General features: G+C 59.7%; 1 protein-coding gene across 1 annotated transcript; it reads left to right on the top strand.

Annotated features, from left to right (window-relative positions):
- Window positions 2317-24433, top strand: C10H1orf106 (chromosome 10 C1orf106 homolog). The gene is given in 11 exon segments (XM_021064503.1): window positions 2317-2573; window positions 8582-8730; window positions 9382-9506; window positions 10033-10149; window positions 10679-10892; window positions 16734-16787; window positions 17875-18085; window positions 18277-18450; window positions 20507-21137; window positions 22736-22766; window positions 22769-24433. Coding segments are annotated over 11 exon segments (1926 nt in total). The 5' UTR covers window positions 2317-2412; the 3' UTR covers window positions 22828-24433.

A 24433-nucleotide genomic window follows, 5' to 3' on the forward strand; every position in this document is an offset into this window, starting at 1 on the left:
CTAGGCCATAGTACCCAGATATTTGGTCAAACATTCCAGATGCTTCTATGAAGGTATTTTTAAGATGAGATTAACACTTAAATAAACAGGAGTTCCGATAAGCAATGAGATCCTGCTATATAATAGCACTGGGAACTATATCTAGTCACTTATGATGGAACATGATGGAGGAGAATGTGAGAAAAAGAATATATATATGGAGTTCCCATCGTGGCTCAGTGGTTAATGAATGAGACTAGGAACCACGAGGTTGCGGGTTTGATCCCTGGCCTCACTCAGTGGGTTAAGGAGCCGGCGTTGCCACGAGCTGTGGTCTAGGTTGCAGACGCGGCTCGGATCCCATGTTGCTGTAGCTGTGGTGTAGGCTGGTGGCTACAGCTCCGATTCGACCCCTAGCCTGGGAACCTCCATATGCCTTGGGTGCGGCCCCAGAAAAGGCAAAAAGACAAAAAAAAAAAAAAAAAAAGAAGAAGATATATATGAATGTGTGACTGGGTCACCTTGCTGTACAGTAGAAAATTGACAGAACACTGTGAACCAGCTATAACGGAAAAATAAAAATCATTTAAAATAAAAAAAAGAAAAAGAAAAAAATAAACACACAGGAGTTCCTGCCATGGCACAATGGGATCGGAGGCATCTCTGCAGCGCGAGGACTCAGGTTCGATCCCCAGCCCAGCACATCGAGTTAAAGGATCCCGTGCTGCTGCAGCTTTACCGTAGGTTGCAACATCGGCTCATATCTGATCCCTGGCCTGGGAGCTCCATATGCCACAGGGTAGCCAAAAAAGAAAATAATAATTAAGTACACAGTCGACTCCGAGTGAAGCAGAAGACCTTCTATAATGTGGGTGGGTTGCATCTGATCAGTTGAAGGTTTGAAAAGCAAAAAGCATGATGTCTAATAAAGAGGGAAGTCTGCAAACAGATGGCTTCTGGACCACAACTCTTGCCTGGGTCTCCAGCCTGCAGATTGCAGACCTGTCAGCCTTTCAAATAGTATGAACCAATTCTTCTCTCTGTGTATGTGTGTGCAGGCATGTGTGAGCACGCGCGTGCACACACACACACGTGGACTGAGAGGGAGACAAGAGGGAGCTCTCCTATTGGTTCTATTTCCCTGGAGTTTTGCTTTAATTTCAGGATAAAAATCTTAAATCCTGAAGTTCCCTTGTGGCGCACTGGGTTAAGGAGCCAGCATTGTCATTGCAGTGGCTCGGGTGGTGTAGGTTCGATCCCTGGCCTGGGAACTTGCACATGCCGCAGGTGCAGCAAAAACAAAACAAAACTTAAATCCTTAGCCAGTCCACATGGCTCTTCAGCATGGCTCTTCTGCTAACTCAGCCCACCTAGTGCTTCTGTACAAATCGAAAAAGCCGCCTCCTCCAGGCAGAAGGCCCAGGGCTTGGTGGGTGGAGCCCGGGCGAGCCTTCCTTCTCCATTTGGTGCACAACCTAGACAACCACCGGGAGCGGCCCCTGCTTCCTGACGGCCCCCTGTCGACGGCCCCCGGTCGCCGCCCCAGTTTCCTAGCCCCCGGCCTCCTCCTCAGCCTACACCCCAAGTCCCTTAGCCCCTAGACCCTCCTGAGCTCCTTTGCCATTTTGTTTTTGTCACTGCTGCCTTGGGCTCCTCCTCGTATGCCCACTCCCAGTTCCCCTGGCACGGCCTCTTCGGGCAGGCTGTGCGGTCCTCCGCCTGCGTTGGCCTACCTGTCCACCCCTCCACCCACGGTCCTTGGCCTTCCTTCTCTGACTGTTGCTCATCTAGCTTGGGGATCCCCAGGGCCCCTGAACTTTGATCCGCCGTGCCGGGCACTAGTAGGTGCTCAGTAAGTATTCACTGAACCGGTGGGTGAATGAATGACGGGCGGGGCGCCGGCTCCGGGTCCTCGGCGGGAGGCGCCCCCCAGAGCGCGCGCCTCTCTCTCTGCCGCCGGGGCCGCCAGGCGCGCGGGAGGAGGCCCAGCCGGGGCCGCAGGAGTGCGGGGGACGGCGGGGCCACGCAGGGGGCCGGGCGGCGGGGTCGGGTAGGCCCGCGGGGGTGGGCGCGGCGCCCCTCCGTCCGCCCGGGATCTCCCCGCGCGGAAGCCGCCGGGCCGGCCGGCGCGCGCGGAGGGAAGGCGGCCCCGGCTGGAGAAGAGCCTCCCCCGCCGGGCCGCGGGAACTGGCGGCGCTCGGGGGGGTGGGGGGCCGCCGCGCGCGGGTCCGGAAGCTGGAGGAGGGGGCCGGCCTCGCCCCGCGCGGGGTCCCCGCGGACGCCCACCCCCGCGGGCACCTCCCCGCCCCGCCGCGCGGCCCCGCCCCGGCTCGCGGATCGGCTTCACGAGTCCCTTCCTGCGCCCTTCCCCTCCTTCCTCTGGGCCTTGGTACGCCCCAGGGGACAGATGTCTTGGGATCTTTAACATTTGGGATGCTGCAAATGCCGAAGTTAAATGAAATACCTCCGGGGAGGGGAGGCCGGGAGGAGGCGCGGGGGGAGGAGAGCTGGCCTGGACGAGCAGGTCCTGAGGCTGCGAGGCGCGCGCGGGGGGCGCGGGGGCAGGCGGGCGGCGCGGGATCTCCATGGGACAGGTAAGGGGGAGCACCGGGGGCGCAGCGCGTGCGCTCGGGGGAGGGGGGGATCGAACCCCTAACCCGCGTCTTCCGCCTTAGCGGAGGGGGCCCTGCGGGGAATGGGGGAATTTGCTGGGGGTTGGGGTGGGGGTGAGAATTCCGAGTTCCTACCAAAAGTGCACGTTTCCGTCTGCTCGACCTTTCTCCTCCGACCTTCCCCACGCCTGTGGATCCCCTGGCCAGGTTCCGGGAAGCCAGACAAAAGGAGTCGAGACTCGGGCCGCCTGGACGCGGAGGGCGCGGTGGGGGAGGGGAGCAGGGTGGACCGGACAAAGGGGCTTTTTAAGGAGAGCCTAGAGGTCTGATTGCAGGGCGCATTCCAGGCTGCTGTGGGTCCCGGGTCCCAGCCCGCTCCACCAGCGCTCGCTGGAGGCGAGCACCTTTCCCAGTGGGAAGGGCGGGGAGGGGCAAGAAAACAGTGAAAGATCCGTCGCCCCCCGCCCCCCACCTCGCCTGAAGGGGCCCGGGATACGTCCTTCCTTTCTCTTTTCACTGTTTTGGCTCCGGGCCCTGAAACACTTAATTGTTTAAGTGAAATTTTAGGAGTGCCTGAGACTGTACTCTGCTGGGTGCTGGTGGGCGCTGGTGGCAAGGCCAGGCCCTCGCTTTAACTTCCAGTCCTGGGCATCACTAGCAACTTAAAAAAAAAAAAAAAAAATTAATGGAGCGTGGATGGGTGCAGGACTGGAAGAATTTTCTGCCACAGGACTTTTCCTTAGGAAATGAAAACCCTGAAGAGATGCAGTTTTTCTCCTCCTTTCAAAGATCAGATTCCAAACACTCAGACGTTTTGCTGGGAAACCTCACTTCCTCACCAACCAGTGGTCTTGGTAATGATGCTCTGGGGGGTTGGGGTTTGGGGTACTGGCCTGGGGCAGGGAGCCGAGGCCCGAGGTCTCAGCTGGCCTTCTGCCCTGGGTATTTTGAGCGGCACAGCATGGCAGCCAGTGTGATCTGAGGACTCTCGGGTTCTGGGTGAGTGGGTTTGCCAGTCCCAATCCAAGCCGCGGATGCTGCTGGGCTGGGAGATGCTGCATGTGAATCAGAGGGAGCAAGGGGTCTTGGAGAATTCCGGAGGCTCAGTGCAGGGGTTGGTCCTCTGTCCTTCTCTCCCTGAACTCAGAGATGGAGGATGATGGATGGCTGGGTTCCTGACCTGGTCCATGGGCACCAAAGCATCCATGGGTAGAATTCAGAGGGTTGTGGATTTACATGGATGGGAAAGGTTTATTTTTTCACCAACCGTTACTGAAATTTAGCAGTGCCTTCATTGGTGAACGCGAGAAACCATTAGCAGTAGCTGTGATTTGCTGTCTCTGATGGTTTCGTATCATGGGGCAGTTCTGGTAGCCTTCTTGAAACGTAGTTTACCACTGTGGTCACTGCTATGGAATGGCCCACTGCTTCTTTAAGGTTAATAAAGAAACACGAGTTCCCATGTTGGCTCAGCAGTGAACGAACCCAACTAACATCCATGAGGACGCAGGTTCAATCTCTGGCCTTGCTCAGTGGGTTAAGGATCTGGCGTTGCCATGAGCTGTGGTGTAGGTCGCGACACAGCTCGGATCCCGCATTGCTGTGGCTGTGGTGTAGGCCAGTAGCTACAGCTCCGATTGACCCCTAGCCTGGGAACTCCATATGCTACGGCTGCGCCCCCCCCAAAAAAAGACATCCCCCCACATATATATAGATCGCTACGTTTTTCTGTCTTTAGAACTGTATTTCGGTATCATTGGTTCTCTTAGTGGTTCTCTTCCTCTTTATGCATGAAATAATATGCTATGCACTGATTCTAGAACCTTCCATAAATCCCCACCTGGCGCTGGGGGATGAGCAAGGTGGAGGCTGGATGCCAGCTGTGCAGCGTCAACTCCTCTGTTTGTCATGGGAAGGATGTGACCAAGCTGTAGGGCATGGGGAGGGCTGGAGTGGAGGGAAGGGCTTTGGGCTCTTTGGGTGACCCAGAGTGGACCCCCAGCCCAGGGAGGGCTGTCTCCTGTTGGGGCTTTTCAGCCTCAGCCTGGGGGAGGAAGGAGGTGGCCAGCCTGCGGGCTCGGGGCTAGCATTGTTTGGAAAGAGGTGTGTACAGGAATGCGAAGAGGAGCCGGGTGTGCATGGGGGGAGGGGGGCGCTGGCTCTATCCCTGGGCCCCCTAAGAGATGCTTAGATGAGGGGGGTGACTTCCTCCCTCAGCCCTGTTCTGGGGGCTGGGGCTTGTGGAGGTGGTTTGGGGGGCTGGAGGCTGGGAAAGTGGTCTTTGAGGTGAGGGCCTGGGGAGGTGGTCTTTGGGGCTGGGAGTTGGGGAAGGGGTCTTTGGGGCTGGGGGGGAGGTAGTCTGTGGGGTTGGGGGAGGGGAGGGGGTCTGTGGGAGGTGGTCTTTGGGGTTAGGGTCTAGGGAGGTGGTCTTTGGGGCTGGGGGGCAGGTGGTCTTTGGGGCTGGGGGAGGGGAGGTGGTCTCTGGGGCTGGGCATTGGAGAGGTGGTCTCTGGGGCTGGGCGAGGGAACAATCCAGAGGTGTTGAGGTGCGGGGGTCCCCAGCAGAAGGGCGTGGTGGGGGCGGGTGGGATGGCAAAGCCCTGAGGGTGCGGTCTGGGCTCTGAGCCTGGGGACGGACAGGCTGCCTTGGCCCCTGCTTCCCGCAGTGCCACAGGCTGAACTCCAGGGTGAGTGGGGTGGGAGACCTGGAGGGAACAAGTTCCATTTTGTCCTCTGGTCCCTCGTGTTTGGAGAGTGGGCTTAGAGCCTGGGGTCCCAGCGGCCCCCCGTGGACTCGGGGACAGGACCGAGGTTCAGGTCAGTGTGCCACGGGCCCTGTGAGGGTGGCTGCAAATAGTAACCAGAGAGACGAGGGCTTCGATGATCCTGGCCAGGATGCTGGGTAAGAGGAGGGAGCGGCCTGGATTCTTTGGGACCCCAGGCCTCCCCACACGGGCTTCAGGGGTCACAGCCCAGCTGGAGTGTCCAACCCGGGTTGGCCTTGGGCCCTCTTTAGGGACCCTCCTTGTCAGCATGGGGGTTTCTCCCTGGGACCCCCAGCACCCCAGGACCGTCACTGGTTCCTGGGGGCCTGGGGTGGGGGGGCAGGCCCAGGGGGGCTGAGCTGACCCCAGCCTTCTCTCGGGCTCCTCCGCGGTGCCCCTCTCCCACTCCCTGCACCCCCGGAAGCGCAGAGGCCCGAGTGTGCGGCAGGGAAGACTGGCTCACCCGCTCCTCCCTCTGACTCAAGTCGTAACAGGTAACCTGGCTCCTCCAGCCTGGGAGGGACGCAGGCGGGACCAGTGGGAGGGGACAGCCGACAGCCATCGGCCATCGGCGTGCGGAGCAGAGCCAGGTCCCAGCACACAGGGTGGCCTGGGACACCCCAAGGCCACATGCCAGGCCCCTGGGCCCCCTGACCTGGGACCAGGGGGCGTTTCCGGGACTCTGGGACCAAGACCTGGAAGCAGGTGAGGGCGGGGCAGCCGGAGCGGGTCTTTGGGGCGAGGGCCAAGCTGGCCCGGCCGTGGGGGCCCCGCTGTGGGGGCCCAGCAGTGGCCGTCCGCGCCGTCTACTTTGTGTCTGGGGCCCAGGGATGCCGGTGGGGGGGGGGGTCTCCCGTCGCTGTAGTTCCCAGGCCTCGGTTTCCACGGGAGCAAAGGAGGGCGGGGACCAGAGAGGCCCAGGACCTGGCTTTGGGGCCCCGTTTAGGACGGAGAGGGTGCTAAGCCAGAGGGAAAGTGTGTAGGTGCCCCCTCCTCCCTCCACAGCTCCCTCCCGTCCCCTCTGTCTTTTCCTGGGGACACTGTCCATGGGGTGCGCTGCTTAGGGCCCCAGACAGGGGCTTGGCCTGTGGTCGGTGCGGGGGCGGGGGAGTCCTGCGTGGAGGGGCGGGGATGTTTCCCGAACTGTCTTTATCTAAAAGCAGCGCCCTCCACACCCATGGGAGCTGTGGGCTCTGGGGCAGGGACCCTGCAGCTGGAGGGCAGTCTCGGGGCTCAGCTTCTGGGGGCTGCCACACAGGGCGGGGGGAGGGTTGCCAGCCCAGCCTGGTGTTTTCCAAGAGGTCCAGCCTCGGGGCGGGGACCAGCAAGGCCTTCGATGCCATCTAATCACTGTCACTGTCCCCTGAGAGGGGAATGAGCGCCCCAGGGTCACACAGGTAGAGCCCAGGCTGGAATCTGGGGTCCTGGCTTGGGGTCTGTGCCCTTTGCCCTCCTTGGGGCAGGTCAGCCCGGAGTGGGCCCCCATCGCCTGGCAACGTCTGTGCCTACCCCCAACCTGGGCTGGGGGTGCAGAAGTGCTGAGGGGGCTACTCGGGTCCCTGTACCCTTCTCTGCCACAGTCAAGGAACTGGGCTGCGTTGTCACAACTTCCCAAGGCAACTCCTTCGTGGTTAATAATTAATTAGCAAGTGTGACTAATTGGTGGCTTCCCCCACATCACCCCCTCCCTCGTCCAAGCAGACGTATTAGCCTGACGGCCCGGCTTCCTCTCTCCGGCTGGGCCCTGGCCCTGGCAACTGGGGAGGCGCCCAGGGCTGGGCTGGGGGGCAGACGGGAGCTTCCCGTCCTCCCTCCGTCCTGCTCCATCTTCAGGAGAATGAGGGTTTGGGAAGAAGGGACCAGGCAGTGCTCTGTCGTCCTGAGTGCCCTGTTCTCGGTACCAGAGCGTAGAGACAGTCTCTTTCTTTGGTATCTTTGCAAAGCCCTATGTTTAAAAAAAAAAAGAAAAAAAAAAAAACCCTGCCATCCTGTCTCTGGACTTCCTTGGAAAACTGAGACCCCCAAGTGCCGGTACATGTTGTTTTCAGGGCTGTGATGAGGCCCGAGGTGCGTTGTGTGGTTTATGTCGATCTGTAAAGCTGTCCATGGGCAGAGAGGTGGACTCAGACCTGGTCAGCGATCCCCGCCCCACCTGCTGGCTCCGAGCTCAGCTTTCCCAAGGCTCCCCACCGTCCCGCTGGCTGACCCCCCTCCCACGCCCCCCCTACAGCCCGTGCCCTGAGGAAAAGCAGGATAAGCTCCAGACAGAAACTCGGAAGGACTTTTGCACTGTTGCTCAATGGCTGACTCAGTGAGGAGGTGGCTGGGCTCTCCCTCCAGGCCCCGCCTGCCCTCCCCACCTCGGCTCCAGCCACCAGCTGCCAGGCCCTGGCCAGCGGGGACCCTGACCAGCGGTGAGGGCTTGGCCAGGAGCGAGGGGGCGGCCAGCAGGTGTTGTTTGGGTGACTGGTGCCGGCGGTGCTGATGCGCACCTGGGGTTGGAGCTGGGTGGCCTGCGCCCCAGCCGGGGAGGCCGAGTGGCCGCCTTGCCCTTCCTGTCCTGGGGTAGCCTCTGCCCTGGTCACCCCTCCATGCCCGACAGGCCCCCCTGCCCCAAGGCCTGTGTCTCCCTGGCCGTGAGGTCCAGTCCCTTCTCCACAAAGGATCTCCTTGGTGGCCCGCAAGTTGGCTCTTGGCTTTGGGCACCTGCCTTCATTCAGATGGGCAGCCTGGCGCAGACAGAGCAGGCAGCCTGGGCCCAGTGCCCGGGTCCCTCAGCACAGGGGCAGTGGGGAGGGTCTCGGCTCAAGACCATCAGCATCCCCCACCACGGCACAGTTCCCCCCCCTCCTCCGTGATTTGTCCGCCCCCCCTTTTTGTCCCTCCCCCATCCTCTCTCTTTGCTCTTTTGCTTAGGTTTTTCTCCCCAGGCTCAAATCCCTGCAGTCACCCTGTCACCCCTGGACCCAGAGGCCTCTCTAGGAAGGAGGCAGCGGTGGGGTGTGGGGGGAGGCTAGGCTGGGCCCAGAGAGCCCACTGAGGACCACCTTCTCCCCGCACACCCCCAGCACGGAGAACCCCCACCCAGACCCACAGCTCTGCCCCTGGAAACATGGAATTCATTCCACGCCCCCCCCCCGCCCTGTCCTCATGCATCTAATTAATAAGCTGTGTCGGAAGCAATGGGGTTTTTACATATGTCATTTTTTGCTCTTCTTTTAAAAGCTGGGGAAACTCCAGGCCACCTACAAGTCCTGGCCCAGGCTGGGAAGGGTGTCAGCTCTCTCTGTTCTGCGCCCCCTCCTCCCAGAAGCCCACCATGGAGAGTAAGGATGAGGCCAGCGACACCGATAGCGGCATCATCCTGCAGTCTGGTGAGTGGTCCGGCCCCGCCAGGCTGGCGGCGGAGGGGGCCGAGGCTGAGCCAGGGCGGGGCGGGGGGTGGCGGGGCGACCACTGCTGGGACACTGGAAGGGCTGGTGAGTTTTCCTTCCTGGGGGGGTTGGCCTGGAGCTCTGATCCTATCTGGAACAGGTGACTGCATCGCTCAACCCTGTGTCCCCAGTGATTACTAAGATGTTGAAAAGTCTTATCTGGTTACTGTGAATGGGGCTCTGGTTTGGCCTGAGTTGGTGGGCCCAGTCTGGTCTGGTTTGGACAGAGGACAAGAGAGAAGAGGTGTGTGTGTGTGTGTGTGTGTGTGAGAGAGAGAGAGAGAGAGAGAAAGGGGGGGGAGGAGAAATAGCAGAGGAAGAAGTTACCTGCTGCAGGTGAAGGATGGGGAGGGCCGGGAAGGGCCAGGTTCTAATCACAGGTGGCCGGTGGGGCAGCCGGTCCCTCTGACCTGTAATGGCGCCGTCGGGCAGCCGGGAGACATGGTGTTTTGTGGTTGTGACACAGTCCGCACAGGCCTGAGGCCGTCTGAGGGTTTGTGTACGTACACACCATCAGTCTAGGGGTGGCCCAGGGGCATCCAAGACAGGCCCTCCTGAGCGCGTGTTCCCCCCCCGCCCACCACTGCCCAGGCCCCGACAGCCCCGTGTCCCCTGCGAAGGAGCTGACCCACGCGGTACGCAAGCAGCAGAGGGCCCTGGAGGAGCGGCTGGAGGCCTGTCTGGAGGAGCTGAGGAGGCTCTGCCTGCGGGAGGCGGTGAGAGCAGGGCACCCCCGCCGGGCAGGCTCAGCGCGTGTGCGTGCGCCTGCACGCTTGCACACACACACACACACACACACACACACGCGCAAGCTCAAGCTTGATCCGAGGGGCCCAGAGCCCCGTTCTGTTCAGGATGGTGGGGCTGAGAGGAGGGAACCCCAATCCTGAGAGAGTCCGGGGGCTCAGAAGGGGGTGGTGGTGCCTGGTACTTAATGTGGACACTGGACAGCTCAGGGAGGGGACAGTTTGCTCTGGGCATGGGGGGGCCAGGCACAGGGCAGGAGGGAGGAGAGACTGCAGGGGACAGAGTGGACGGAGGCCTGTGGGGACTGTCCCCAGGTCAGAGCAGATCCCCCGACAAGGGGAGCAGGAGGCGGCTTGAGGATCAGTGAGAGCCCATGAGACGGCCTGGACGCTGGGACGGGGCGGAGGGGAAGGGTGGGCACAGGCCACGCAGGGCCCGCTGGACAGGCTGCTCCTGCTCGGCCGAGGGCCTGGCATGACCTTGCTTCCTCCTCAGGAGCTGACGGGCATCCTGCCAGCAGAGTATCCCCTTAAACCAGGGGAGAAGGCCCCCAAGGTCCGCCGCAGGATCGGAGCGGCTTACAAGCTGGACGAGCGGGCCTTGCACAGAGAGGTGAGGTCTGCAGGGCACTGTCCCAGATCCCTGTTCCCTAGCTGCCCACTGTGGGCCCACGGCCAGGTCTCTGGAGGGGAGGCAGGGCCGTCTCTGCTGCACTGTCTCACAGCTCAAGGCACTTGGCTCTCGGTGGACAAGGGGACCTGCCAGTGTGTAGCCCACTTGGTCACAGGGCGGCCATGCCAACGCCAGAGCAGAGAGGGGACTTGGGAGGACCCTGGGCTGGTCCCCGTGGGCAGAAGAGGCAGTGACCTCTGCAGAAGGGTCACCTGGTCCCAGAGCTGTCCTCCCTTTTCTTAGCGGAAGAGGAGGGCCTGGGGTGGCTCCGGCCCTGGGGTCCCTCCTTCTGGAGGGAGGAGTGGCAGTGTCCCCTGGGCTTGTCTAGCCAGCTCTTGTCCACCTCGGTCCCTCCCAGCCTGGCCCAGGGTCAGGTTTCTGGGTGGGTCCCAGGCCAGCTGCTTGAGCTGGCAGGGTGGCTTGGGGGCCTCGGCCGCCGTCTGGGGTCGCTCACTCTGCCCTCTCCCAGGACCCGCTGAGCAGCCTGGAGCGGGAGCTGGCCCTGCAGCTGCAGATCGCCGAGGCGGCCCGGCGCCTGTGCCAGGAGGGGAACCTGGGCCGGCAGGTGCGCCGGCAGCGGAAGCACGCGGTGCAGCAGGAGGAGAAGAAGCTGCGGGAGCTGCAGCGCTGCCTGGGGGAGCGGCGAGGCAGCATGCCCCCTCCTGCCCCTGCCCCGGGCCCAGGTGAGCCGCCCTCAGCACCCCCCACCCCAGGGCCACCAGGCCTGCCTGTGAGCTTTTGGGGGTGCTGGCAGAGCAGCCCTGAGTCAGCACCTCCAGGGGGTCCCACACCTTGTTTAATGTTCCACATGGGGAGTTCCCGCTGTGGCACAGGGGGTTAAGGATCCGGCATTATCACAGGTGTAGACTGAAGCTGCTGGATGGCATGGATTCTGACGATGCAGGAAGGAGTGAGCTGTCTGCTAAGGAGATGGGGCGTGTTTCAGGGGAGGGCCAGGGCGAGGCTGAGGCTGGAGGGGTCCCAGTGGGTGGGGATCGGGATGGGACAGGCCCAGGGAGCAGGTTCCTCTGGAGCCGATTTGGATGTTTTTTGTTTGTTTGTTTGTTTGTTTTCGTTTTTTTTGTCTTTTGCTTTTTTAGGGCCGCACCTGCGGCATATGGAGGTTCCCAGGCTAGGGGTCTAATCAGAGCTGTAGCCGCTGGCCTACACCACAGCCACAGCAACGTGGGATCCGAACCGCGTCTGTGACCCACACCACACCTCACGGCAACGCTGGATCCTTTACCCACTGAGTGAGGCCAGGGATCGAACCCGCAACCTCATGGTTCCTAGTCAGATTCGTTTCCTCTGTGCCATGAAGGGAACTCTCTGGAATATATATATATTTTTTTTTTGGCCACACCCTTGGCACATGGAAGTTCCCAGCCTGGGCCAGAGGCACCCCTGCTGACCTGGGCTGGTCTCCAGGGTTTGTTCAGTCTTTCTGATCCCAGGCCCACAGGGCGGATGCCATGAGGCGCTGGGGAGCCCGAGGCTCTGCTGCCTCAGCTGTGAGCGAGGCCGAGGCCGAGGGGCCCAGGTTCTACTGGGCTCTGCTTTCTGACTGCTGCAGGGCCCACGGCTCCTGGGGGTTGCTCTGCTTGATATCTGGCCTCACCAGGGCCCCATCCCAGCACCCCTCAAGGGTCTAGAACCTCCCTGGTTAGGAGTGGGGCTGCTGCAGGCTGCTCTCCAGTTGTGCCTCCGGTCCAGTTCTGGTGGCCAGTGACCCCTGGTCCAGAGGTCCAGGCCCAGGCCCAGTGTCAGTGGAATCAGTGCATCCAGCCTGGTCACCCTTCCAGCAGATGGTTCTGGGCCTTTGGCTATGACCTTTGGTTCCTTCTGACCCGAGCCTGGCTCATCAGGTCAGTCCTCAGAGGTCTCCCTTCCTCCCCCAGACCTCTCCTGGGTCTCAGACTGGAGGGAGTGGGCTGGTGGCCCTGGGCTGAGCCAGACTCAGGGCTCCCGCCCCGTCCCTCAGGTTGGTTTTCTGCCGAACCTGATTCTGTCCCAGGGGGCAAGGCTTCTGTGGTCCCCACACCCCATGGTAGCTCCTTGTGGTGGGTGGGGGGGAGGGCAAATTCAGGAGTCCCTGCCCCCACATAGCGCTTCTAATTTAATGTCAAAGGGGTGTGTCCACACATCTGCCAGGTCCTGCCAGCAGCCAGGACTGGAAGACGAGGGAGGAGGGGCCACCACGTGATGGTTGACCCAGTCAGCCCACGAGATGGGAGCTGACCAGCTGGGGTGGCCAACGCCCTGCAGAACCCAGCTGATGGGCGAGTCCCTTGTCCTCCCTCAGTTCCCCACAGGGCCCGGACGTGACCTCCCCTTGAAAGGCAGCCGCTGACATGGGCAGGAAAGACCCCAGGGGCTCACTGCTGTGCTGGTGCAGGGGCGGACAGGGTGGGCTATGCCCTGGCCACGTATCACAGACCCCCACAGGGTCCTATCCTGTGCCTCTGAGCCCGGTGGGGTGGCAGACCGAGTAGGGGCGCCGCTCTGCTGCCACCATTGCAACAGTGACGCTTCTTGTTGGGAGTGGGGAGCAGGCCAGGACACGCCTGGGGCTTTGGTTAGCAGGCTACGGGAGGCGGGCACTGAGTGCCGGGAAACTAGAGCTGCGGGGAAGGGACCTGGCCCGGCAGCTGCTTGCCTGCCTCGTCAGAGAGGCAGCCCTGCTCTCCACCTTCAGGCTGACCAGGCCCAGGTCCTGGGTCTAATGTCCTGATGAGGTCAAGGTCCTGGGTCTAATGTCCTGACCTGATGAGGTCAAGGTCCTGGGTCTAATGTCCTGACCAGGCCCAGGTCCTGAGTCTAATGTCCTGACGAGGTCAAGGTCCTGGGCCCAATGTCCTGACCCGATGTGGCTGCGGTCCTGGGTCTAATGTCCTGACCAGGCCCAGGTCCTGAGTCTAATGTCCTGACCTGACAAGGTCGAGGTCCTGGGTCTAATGTCTTGTTGAGGTCAAGGTCCTGGGTCTAATGTCCTGTCCTAATAGAAGTTCTAGGTTATACCTGTGTTGATGAGGCTGAGCTTCTGTGTTCACTGTCCTGTCTTGGGAGCCCAGGAGGAGGCGGTTCTAGACAAGTCCTTCCTGTTCTGTGGCTCCTCTGCCCAACTGGGCTCTCCCTGAAGGAGGAAGTAGTGAGGGATTAATAATTAATTAGTAGCCAAAAGGTGTTTTGAATTAAAAAGTTTTTTTTTTTTTTTTAAAAAAGCAAACACATTAACCAAAAGAAAAAAAAAAAAAAAAAAAAAAAAGAAAGAAAAATCCACCCACCCTTTTTGGCTTTGACACCAAAGTTGTTGGATTTTGCTATCATCCTGCCAGGTGAGTGTGACTAGCTAGTCCTCGGCAGGTGGCAGAGAGCGGTCAGTTGTAGGACTAGGCGACTACAGGGGGCCTGAGAGAAATGTCCCCCCACCCCGTGCCCAGGACATGTCTGTCGGCTGATAGCACCTGCTTTAGCAATGCGTCTGGTTGCATTTCTTCCATGATGGCCCCATTCCAGATCCACAGTGTCCAGTATGGCCACCACTGGCCCCCTGGGACGTGGAGCCCAAGGATTGTGCCTCGTGTGGCCAAGCAACTAAATTTTTCATTTCATTTTCTTTAAACTAGCCACGGGCAGCTAGTGTGGCTGCTGCCTTGGATGGTGTGGCCTTTGGGATGCTCAGCGTTTGTGAGCGTGACCTCGTGGCCATCCCTCCGCCTGGGGTGTCCCGCTGTTGCCTGCTAGGCCGGATCCTGTGGGGCTGGCTGGGGCAGTGTGGCCGGGATAGTGAGCAGCCCTCAGGGACCACTGGGCTTCAACGGCGGCAGGTGGCTGTGCCCACGCCCCACCCTGCAGTGGCAGTGGGCTTCTAGCACCCTCCTTGGGTTGCACCTTTCAGCCCGTGGGAATCTGGTTATGAGGAGTCAGGATGGTGGGGTGATGGCATTTGTCGCACGCCGCATACTCAAACCCAAACAGCGTGACTCTAACCCCTAGGCCATGACAGTAAGAGTCCCACGATTTCTTCAACTTGACCTTGGTGAAAAAGAATGATCTCTATTCCCCAGGTGTTTGTAAAAGATCAGAGGTGTTTCCCCAGGTGAAGCCTAGAACACAGGCTGGTGTGAGGGGAGGGGAGCCCCCCGGGCCCCTCAGGTAGCTGGCCTGCAACGTTTATCCGCTGCTCTGTCCGTGTACAGTTTGTATGTCATCCATTTATTTATTTATTGTCTTTTTAGGGCTGCACCTGCAGCATATGGAGGTTCCCAGGCTAGGGGTCGAATCGGAGCTACAGCTGCCAGCCTACACCACAGCCACAGCAACGCCTGATCCGAGCTGCGTCTGCGACCCACACCACAGCTCATGGTAACACCGGATCCTTAACCCACTGAGCAAGGCCAGGGATCGAACCCGCAACCTCATGGTTCCTCGTCGGATTCCTTTCCACTGCGCCACGAGGGGAACTCCCTCTCCCTCTGTCATTTAAATCGCAGAGCAAAGGTTGACGATCTTCTGTAAAGCCCAGGGAGTAAATATTTTAGCCTTTGTGAGCCATGAGGTCTTAGTCACAACTCTTCAGCTCTGCCCTCGTATCATGAAAGCAGCCAGATGTTCTGTAAACAAGCCAGTAGCTGTCTTTCAATAAAACTTTATTTCCAAAAACAGCCAGTTAACTGGATTTGCCCCATAGGCTGCAATCAGCTGCTCTCTGTGAATAGAGGATTTTCAGAGGGATGGACTCTGAATCCACTTTTCTTAGACTTTGCTGGGTAATGACCTCTGGTAGAAGCCGGCTAACAGGAAAGCCCATACCTGGTGGTGATGCAGAGCCAGACTCTGCTCAGACTGTCTGGGCGTGAATCTGACTCAGCCACCTTCTGGGGGGTTGACCTCAGCCACGTTACTCAGCTCCTCCAAGCCCCTGCATCCCGGCTGCTTCTTGGCGATGAGGGTGGCGCTTGCCTTACAAGGTGTTATGAATCCGTGTGTACAAAGCGCTTAAAAGAGCCTGAGAGAAATACCAGCGATCTGTCCTCCTCGCTGTTCTCAGACATTGAAATTGCCACCTGGGTCATGTCAGGTGTGGACCCAGTATCTGAAGTTTCAGTGTGTTCAAGGACAGTGGCAAAGGGGAGTCCTCTGACTTCCGGTGCTTCTGTGCCCCGTGGAAGTGCCACTGTCCATGTCCTTTGCTGGCTGCCCTGGCACAGTGAAGGACTTTCCTGATCCAGCCGCCCAGACCCTCGCTTGAACTGGCTCCTCGACCCCATAGCTCAGATCCCGCTTGCACTGCTCTTGTCCTGATAATGCAGGGGTTCTCAGAGTCGGGGTCCTTGAATCGAGCTGTGTTTATGGCATCTGAAGACTATACAGAAGTTAGCAGGGAGTTCCTGTTGTGGTGCAATGGAAACAAATCCGACTAGTATCCATGAAGATGCGGGTTCGATCCCTGGCCTCACTCAGTGGGTTAAGGATCTGATGTTGCCATGGGCTGTGGTGTAGGTCATAGATGGGGTACTGATTTCGTGTGGCTGTGGCGTAGGCCAGCTCCCTTTTGACCCCTAGCCTGGGAACCTCCATATGCCACAGACACGGCCCTAAAAAGCAAAGCAAAAAAAAAAAAAAAAAAAAAAACTCAGCAAACATCACTTCACCCTCAGGGCCTTCCAAAGTGGCTGCCTTTCCCCCGACTGCGTGGAAACCCTGCCAGAGGAAGGCCTGATCTTTTTTGTTTAACAGACGGAAAGGAGAGGGCCAGAGCATTGGCATGGCTTATTCGAGGTTGCAAAACTAATGGCAGAGCTGAAATTAAAATTGGGTTTCCTGGAGTTCCCGTCATGGCTCAGTGGTTAACAAATCCGACTAGGAACCATGAGGTTGCGGGTTTGATCCCTGGCCTTGCTCAGTGGGTTAAGGATTCGGCTTTGCCATGAGCTGTGGTGTAAGTCACAGACACAGCTCGAATCCAGAATTGCTGTGGCCTGGGAACCTCCATATGCCGGAGGAGTGGTCCTAGCAAAGGAAGAAAAAAAAAAAAATTGGGTTTCCTGGCATTCCCGTTGCAGCTCAGTTAGGTTAAGGACCTGACATCATCTCTGAGGATATGGGTTTGATCCCTGGCCTCGCTCAATGGGTTGAGGATCCAGCGTTGCCGCAGGGTGTAGCATCAATCGCAAACGCAGCTCAGATCTGGTGTTGCATGGCTGTGGTCTAGGCTGGCAGGTGCAGCTTCAATTCCACCCCTAGTCTGGGAACTTCCACATGCCGCAGGTGCGGCCCTAAAAATTAAAACAAAAACAAAAACGGGTTTCCTGTCTTCCCACGCCTGTCTTCTGAGTTTTTTCTACTTCCAAGTAATAAATTCACACCCAGCCTAGTACTGAACACATGGTTGGCACTTCCTGATAAGGGGACCCTCTCAGGAGGGGGGCCGGGCAGGCCAGAGCAGCTGAGCACCGCTGGTTCCCCAGATCTTCGGGTGGGTGGATTTCCTCACCCCCTTCTCTCCCTTTTGGCTTCCCCAGAGCTCAGCGCCTCGGATGACAGCTCCCTGTCGGATGGGCTGCTCCTGGAGGAAGGTGAGAGGAGTGGTGTGGGGATGGTTGTCAGGGCTGGGCTTCTCTGCAAGAACTTGGGGCTTTGGGCTTTGGTGAAATTTACTAGTGGGTCCTTCCAGCAGGGAATGGAGGTGGGTAGAGGGGGTGGAGGGGGGGTGAAGCGTTAGTGAGCTGGTGGCGGGGGCAGCCTGGATGCTGATTCCCGCTGCCCCTGCACCGAGGGGGGACAAGCTGATCCTTTGCTGTTGCTCAGTCATGTTGACAGGGAGGGGGGGTGAATTCCTGCAGAGCCTTGAGCTCCTGGCCCCCCTGCCTGCGACAGGGACATTACCAATGTACACGCCCGGCAGAGCCTCAGCCATCTGGCCACAGTCGTTGCCTTTTCGAAAACAGGGCAGCACTGGGAGAGGGGACACCGGCCACAGATCAAGAAGCCAAACCCACAGAATGCTGGAGGGGGGCGTTGGAGTTCCCGTCATGGCTCAGTGGTTAACGAATTCCATTAGGAACCATGAGGTTGCGGATTCGATCCCTGGCCTCACTCAGTGGGTTAAGGATCCGGCGTTGCTGGGAGCTGTGGTGTAGGTCACAGATGCGGCTAGGATCCAGCATTGCTGTGGCTGTGGGGTAGGCTGGCAGCTACAGCTCTGATTGGACCCCTAGCCTGGGAACCTCCATATGCTGTGGGTGTGGCCCTAGAAAAGACAGGAAAAAAAAAGGGATGCTGGAGGGTTAATGCGGACCAAGAGTGGGGTGCGGTCCTGCCCTGGGGAGTGCCAGGGCAATGAGGAAATAGCACACATGGGCACAGCATGACCAGGAAGGTAGGGAAGCAGGCAGTTAGCTGCAAACAGGGCACCAGGAAAGGGTAAAGGTGGAGTCACGTGAGCTGGGAGAGTCTATCTGGGGAGGCTTCCTGTAGGAGGCAGGTGTAAAATGGAGCTGGGAGGGAGGAGAAGAAGAAAGTGTTTTGAAGCATCTGGGCCCAGAGCCATGGCCTGGACCAGCCAGACCAGCAGCAGCGGGAGCAAGGGCCAGGCAAGGCGGGGGAGTTCTAGTTGGGCCGGTTCCCCCGCCACTGCTCTCACTAGGTTTGTTTCACCTGCAGAGGCCTCTGAAGCGCCAAAACCTCCCCCAGAGTCCCCAGATCCACCCTCCCGGCCCCTCCCGCCCCAGAGCCTTGAAGGGTTGCAGCCAGCAGGACCTGAGACGGGGGATCTGGAGCGGGCCCCCATCCAGAACAGCCCCTGGAAAGAGACAAGCCTGGACCACCCCTACGAGAAGCCCAGGAAGTCTTCTGAGCCCAGCAGCGAGTCCAGGTTCAGCGGGAGGAGGGGAGGGCGGGGCGCAGGGGGAGCCTGTGCGGGGACATAGCTGCACACCCTGGAGGGGCCACCCTCCTTGCGTGTGGCAGGGAGTGGGGGGGCTGTGTCCATCCCTGGGCACAGCTGGAGCCCCTGGATGGAGGCGTTCCCACCGCTGACCCGTCTCCCACCTCTCCCACCTCCAGCAGTCCGGCTGCCACCCCGCAGGATGGGCCCAGTGCCTCCAGCCTGTGGCTGCTGGATCCTGCCTCCTACTACGTGGTCCCCATCCGCAGCGTGCCTGGGCAGCGGCAGGGCCGTACCAGCGCCCCAGCCACCCCTGAGATGCAGGGCAGGAGGGGCCAGTCACAGTCTCTAAGGTAAGAGCCCCCCCCCCACCAAGGCAGGGGGTGGGACCCACCTGAGAGTTTACGGGCAGAGGGTGGTGTCTTCTAGGGTTATGTGGGACACCTGTGGGTGACACGTGGCTGGTGCAGTGGCTCCTCCTTGGGATCCGTTCTGAAGTACCTTTCAGTAGAGGCAGCGCCCCAGCCAGCCAAGCCAAGGGCGAGTCCTTGGGAAGCAAGTTTTTTTTTCCTAAGACTCCAGTTTTGTCTCTTTGCACAACTGGCTCCCGCTCCCCGCCTCCCCACGGCCCCGATTTCCTTGTGGCAAAACGAATGAATCTCAGCAGGTACTTTGGCGGTCGCCTTTGATTCTTGTTGGTCACTGATGATGGGCAGTTCACTTTTTCAGTTGATGTGAAGTTGATTCTCATTATTTGGGTAGTTACGTCCTGGGAAGTCACCATCAGTGCTGAACCATTGCTCCCGGGGACACCCAGGGCTACAGCTTTTGGTCACAAGGTGTCAGCTGATCAACAAGTAACCTTGTTTTATGGAGTTTCTGTTGAGAGACCTTATCGAATGCGGACTGTTGACTCATCTGCATTGAAGTCAGGGCCAGCAGCCCTAGAATTCTCCCCTAAACCAAGCTCCTCTCACACGTGTTTTTCCTATAAGTCACATCCCAGCTGCCTTCAGCTCAGGACACCATACAGCCCTGCAGCACTGGCTTGGGGGCCCTTTTAAACAGTGACATCGGGAGTTCCCGTCGTGGCACAGCAGAAACGAATCCAACTAGGAACTATGAGGTTGCGGGTTTGATCCCTGGCCTCGTGGTGGGTTGGGGCTCCGGCGTTGCCGTGAGCTGTGGTGTAGATCGTAAACTCGGCTTGGATCTGGCGTTGCTGCGGCTGTGGCATAGACCAGCGGCTATAGCTCCGATTGGACTCCTAGCCTGGGAACTTCCATATGCTGCAGGTGCAGCCCTAAAAAGACAAAAGACCAAAAAAGAAAAAAAAAAAGAAAAAGAAAAAGAAACAGTGAGATGCATGAAAATGCGAAAAGCATGACACTAACTTGCCTGTGGCAAGGCTACTTGTGTCTCGTATAAGAGCTGAACCAAGAACTCAGAGCCTGAGGGGTTGCCTATCTGGCAGCTCAAAATTTTCACCACCCTGCCGGGGTCCATGTGTGACCTGGGAAGTGCTGAGAGTGTTGACTTTGAGGTTACAGATAAATCTGACCAGTGGGTGAATTTGCACACACAGAACCCATGAGTAATGAGAGCCCAGCAGTGCTGCTCTCCAAGCCCCCTGCTGTTTGGCGCTCAGTGGCTGAGTCATGACAGGCGGTGTTGGCCACACTGCTGGAGAGCTGGGGCAGCCTCAGGATACTGCTGGTATCTTCCATCAGGTTGACTTTGCTGTCTGCAGCCCTGGGCTGGAGTCCAGCAATGCATTTTATATTTTACACACTACATGGGTGGGGGGTATTTTTACAAACAGGGCCTTTGTGCAGCTTATTAAAAGGCGCCCCCTCTGGACGGATAGGCCTGCTCCAGGCTACTGGCTGATGGAGGCTGGAGCCCAGCTGTCCGTCCTGGGCTGATGCCCTCGGGGGCAGCCAGCTGCGTGCAGCGACCCTGTCCTAGTCGGCTGGGGCTGCCCTACAGAGCACCGAGGCTGGGTGGCTTCCAGGATAGGAACCACTGTCTCCCAGTCTGGAGGTTGGAAGTCCAGGGTCCTGGTGCCGCAGGGCGGTTTCTTCTCAGGCTGTCGGGGGCCAGCCCTCTCTTCCCTTCACGGTGTCATCCCTCTGCCACATGCCCGCTTCAGCCTTTATCTCAGTTGCTTGACGGTGTCCGCCTGGACAGATTGTGTGGGTGAAATGCCATCGAATGCCCTGTGCCAAAGATGGCTGAGAACAGCGAGGCAGATGTGGCCTCCTCTACCCGAACCTCAGCCTGAGCAATGGAACGGGAGGGTGTGGGAGCATGGGGAGGTGTGGCCTCCGTCCCCTCCCCACCTACCCACCCACGAGCCCGCCACCACCCCGGGCAGGGCTGGCTCAGCGCCCCCTCTTCTCCTTGCAGGACCGACTCCTTCCGCGCGGGCCCTGAAGGCCGGGGTCGCAGCGCCCTCCCGCGGCGCCGCCCCACCTACTACACGGTGACGGCGCCTGAGCCCTGCTGCGCCCGCCCCACTCCCGCGCCGCACCCCGCCTGCCACTCCTGCTCGGAGGACAGCGGCTCCGACGCCTCCAGCCTGTCGCACCCCACGCCGCCGGGCAGCAGCAGCCCCGACATCTCCTTCCTGCGGCCCCTCTCCCCGCCCGCGCCGTCCCGCCCGCGCGCGCCCCGCGGCCCCGCAGGCCCCCGGCCGCGGCCACCAGTCGCCTGCCTCCGGGCCGCGCGCTACGTGGTGCTGGCTGAGGGCCGCGTGCCACCGGGGCCGTGGAGCGAGTGGGGCCCGGGCCGCGGCGAGGATGCGGCCGCCCTGCGCTGGCAGCGCCCACCGCCCGCCCACAGCCGCGTGGCCCGGACGCCCTCGCTGCGCGACAACCCCGCGGGCCGCGGGCTCAGCAAGGCAGCCGTGTCGGAGGAGCTCAAGTCGTGGCACGAGCGGGCCCGGCTCCGGAGCGCGCGCCCCCACTCGCTGGACCGCCAAGGGGCTTTCCGCGTGCGCAGCCTGCCGCCGGGCGCCGAGCGCTTCCAGCGCGCACAGGTACGCGCACGGCCGACCCTTCCGGGTGTGTGGATCGCCGTGGTCTGGTGGCCAGGCAGCCCTGAGCTAGGAAAAGCGGGCCCCAGAGTAGCTCCTCTGGGCTCTGGAAGACTCCTCTGGGGGCCTTCGAAGTTTGCCTGCTGCGATTAGCTCGAGAGCCCAATCCCACGTGTGTTGGCGGAGTGATCTTTCCAGTCCGTCTAAGATCTCTGTTCCCTGACGCCTCCACCGATGACCCGCAAAACAACGAGGCCTCTCTTCATGATCAGAAGTTCAGTCCGATTCACACACATTCCCCCCCGCCCCCCGTCCCGTTCCCTGACTTGAGGGCCCAGGCCTTCGTCCTGGTGGAAGGAAATGTGTTTGCAGAAGCCAGGGCCTGTGACGGTCTGTAGGTCAGCTTCTCCCACCTCCACTCCCCAGTTGAGAAGCAGGTGACTGATGGCTAAGTGCGCAGGCCCTGGTTCAAGTCTCAGACCTGCCACTTGCCAGCGATAGGACTGGGCAGTTTAATTAACTCTGCTGAGGTTCTGTCACTCCCTCTGTAAAATGGGAGTAGAGTGAAGGAACTGTCGTTAGGGGCATTAGGAATATTAAAAATATTAAAAATGAGGAGTTCCTGTCATGGCTCAGTGGATAGCGAATCTAACTAGGAACCATGAGGTTGCAGGTTCGATTCCTGGCCTTGCTCAGTGGGTTAGAGATCCAGCATTGCCATGATCTGTGGTGTAGATTGCGTCTCAGATCCTGCGTTGCTGTGGCTCTGGTGTAGGCTGGTGGCTACAGCTCCGATTAGACCCCTAGCCTGGGAACTCCCATATGCCGTGGGTGCGGCCCTAGAAAAGACAGAAAGACCAAAATAAATAAATAAATAAAAGTGATTAGAGCAATGCCTAGAAAGTACTAGGTAAGTAGTGTGATCAATGAGCCCCCAGGGCCAGGGACCAGGTTAGTGGACAGCCTGTAGGTAGAGCTTCCTGACATGAGATAGGGCGGCTACTCTGGTTTCTATGCCTAGTTTCTTCATACTGGAAGAGGGGATACCACCCGTGAGCCTTTTTAAAATTCTTTCTCCCTGGTAGGGAGGGCTCTGCAGGGAGCTGCTCCATCCATCAGTCTCCCAACAAGCTGCTGCTTTGAGACCCAAGATTCTAGCAGGTCCAACCGCACCGCCTCCCCCGCTCACCAGTTCTCTGGCTGCAGCTGGCACCCTGGGCTTGGCAGCACCCTGGCACTAGTCTCAGGCCGCACCCTCCAGCTGATGTGCCTCCCCCTTCCTGCGAGCTGGGACCTGTCCCTGGCTCAGGCCCAGCCCACCCCAGCCTGCCAGACGGGGAGGGTGATGAGAAGTGAGCCCAGGGAAGGGGCGGCGGGGGGGGAGTGCAGCAAAGAGGTCAAGGTGCCCATTCCACCCAAAGAAAGCTGGAGTGGTAATGAATAAGAGCGGCCCCTGGGCACAGAGAGCCTCCTGGGAGGCAGAAAGCTGAGTGCTGAGCCGGTGCTGCTGCCAGTCGGCATCCTTAAGGGCTGAGCTTGCTGTCCGGTCATTGCACATCCTGGTTTGCTCAACCTCCTCTCCTTTCTCCCGGCCCTGGCAGGTGCCCGCCGTGTGTGTGCTCCGGAGATCGCCTGAGGGGCCCCTGTGCAAGTTTTTGTACCTGAGAATGGTGAGATCATCAGCCAGGTGTGACCCTGGCTGCAGAGGCCTTGGCTGCTGGCTGCCGGCCGAAGAGACTTACCCAGCGGGGCTGGGCCGAGAACCTGCCCTTGAAGCCCCCCCTCAGCTCCCCCCCAAGTGTCGCAGGTCGATGACCTGGAGCTGAGACTGTTTTTTTTGTTTGTTTGTTTGGTTTGTTTTTTACACCAGATATCGTTCAGAAGCCTCGGCCTGAAGCTTTTTATTTGTGGTTTGTCTTCAAGAGAGGCCGATGCTTTATTCTCCAGGACCGGCCTCCTGGACCCCAGGCCTGGCCTCTGGCTGGCACCTGTCTCCTTGTGCAAGAAGCTCGGCTGGGGATGCAGGGGGCAGAGGGACATGGGGGCAGTGGGTGCTGAGAACGCCCCTGGGGAGCAGCCTCTGCCCCCCTGCTACTGGGGGCTGCACTGCAGTCCCCCATTTCCCAGGGGTGCCCGGCTGGGGGTATGTCCACCCCTCTATAATATGCTCCGAGGTACACATGCCAAGGATTAGATTCAAGGTCAGCATGTCCTGGCTTAGTCTTGTCTTCCGGGCCCTGCCCTTTCTCTGCCTCCACGGCTCCCCTGTAGGGGCCCTGGGCCCTCTGTGCGCCCTTGGGTTGGAGGCCTCTTCAGATCGGAGCATCCGGAGGCCCCAGCTGGGGACCCACCATCTTCTCTGGGCATCATGAGGACTTGCAGGACCCGCTCCCTCCAACATCTTTTTGTCATGGTCCTAAAGCCAGTATTTGGCTCATGCCTTAGGATGTGAACCTTTGTGGTGTGTTCTGGGGTGGGGGTGGGGTGGCGGTCATTCTTCTGACCGGACTGTGCTTCTGCTCGGAGACCAAATTTCGTTGAAATGGGGCAAGTCCTTATTTTTACAGACCCGGGGCTACCCGGCCCCCGGGGTGTTTCTGAAAGGTGCCAGCCCGGAGATTTGAGGAGGCCTGGAAACTGGCTGTGCTAAGACCATCCATGGTCCCACGCTCTTGTTCTGGGGCCTTTGCTGCTGGGTCAGACCCCACGATTGGGACTCTGCTTCCAGGAGAGAGCTGCTGAGCTGAGGCTGGGAGGGGCCAGGAGCGCCCAGCTCTGATTCTGCTCGTGAATCGTCCTCCATCTGCAGAGCAGAGGTTGGAATGCAGCTTGAGGCTCCAGGAACTTTGAAGCCCAACCCAGAGCAAGCACCGGTCCCCCGCCTGCCCAGGGTGGTCCGTCCGAGGGGCGGGGGGTCAGGGCAGAGAGCTGAAGGGAAGCCTGCGTCTCTGTGCTCCTCCCCTGTCCCTGCCACAGGCCCCCCCCCACCCCCACCCCGCAGGGCCACCTGCCCCAGGGTGTGGACTGTCTGATGCCAGATGCTGTTCTCTCGTGGTCTGTCTGAGCCTCCGTCCTCTGCACAGCCCTCTACCCACCCCAGGTCCTCCTGGAGCACAGGGCTCCTCGGGCTGGGCCAGGGGACATGGAGCACCATGCACCTGCGTGTCCCTCATGTACCTTATTGATCCTGTGTGATGCCTAATGCACCTGCTGCATGGCTGTGTGCTGGGCTGTGGGGCTAGAGCTGTGCTGTCTCTGTGCCAAATTCTTCAATAAAGTCTGTTCTTTGTGAGGCCAAG

The sequence above is a fragment of the Sus scrofa genome, chromosome 10 (genome assembly GCF_000003025.6).
Source record: "Sus scrofa isolate TJ Tabasco breed Duroc chromosome 10, Sscrofa11.1, whole genome shotgun sequence".
NCBI lineage: Eukaryota > Metazoa > Chordata > Mammalia > Artiodactyla > Suidae > Sus > Sus scrofa.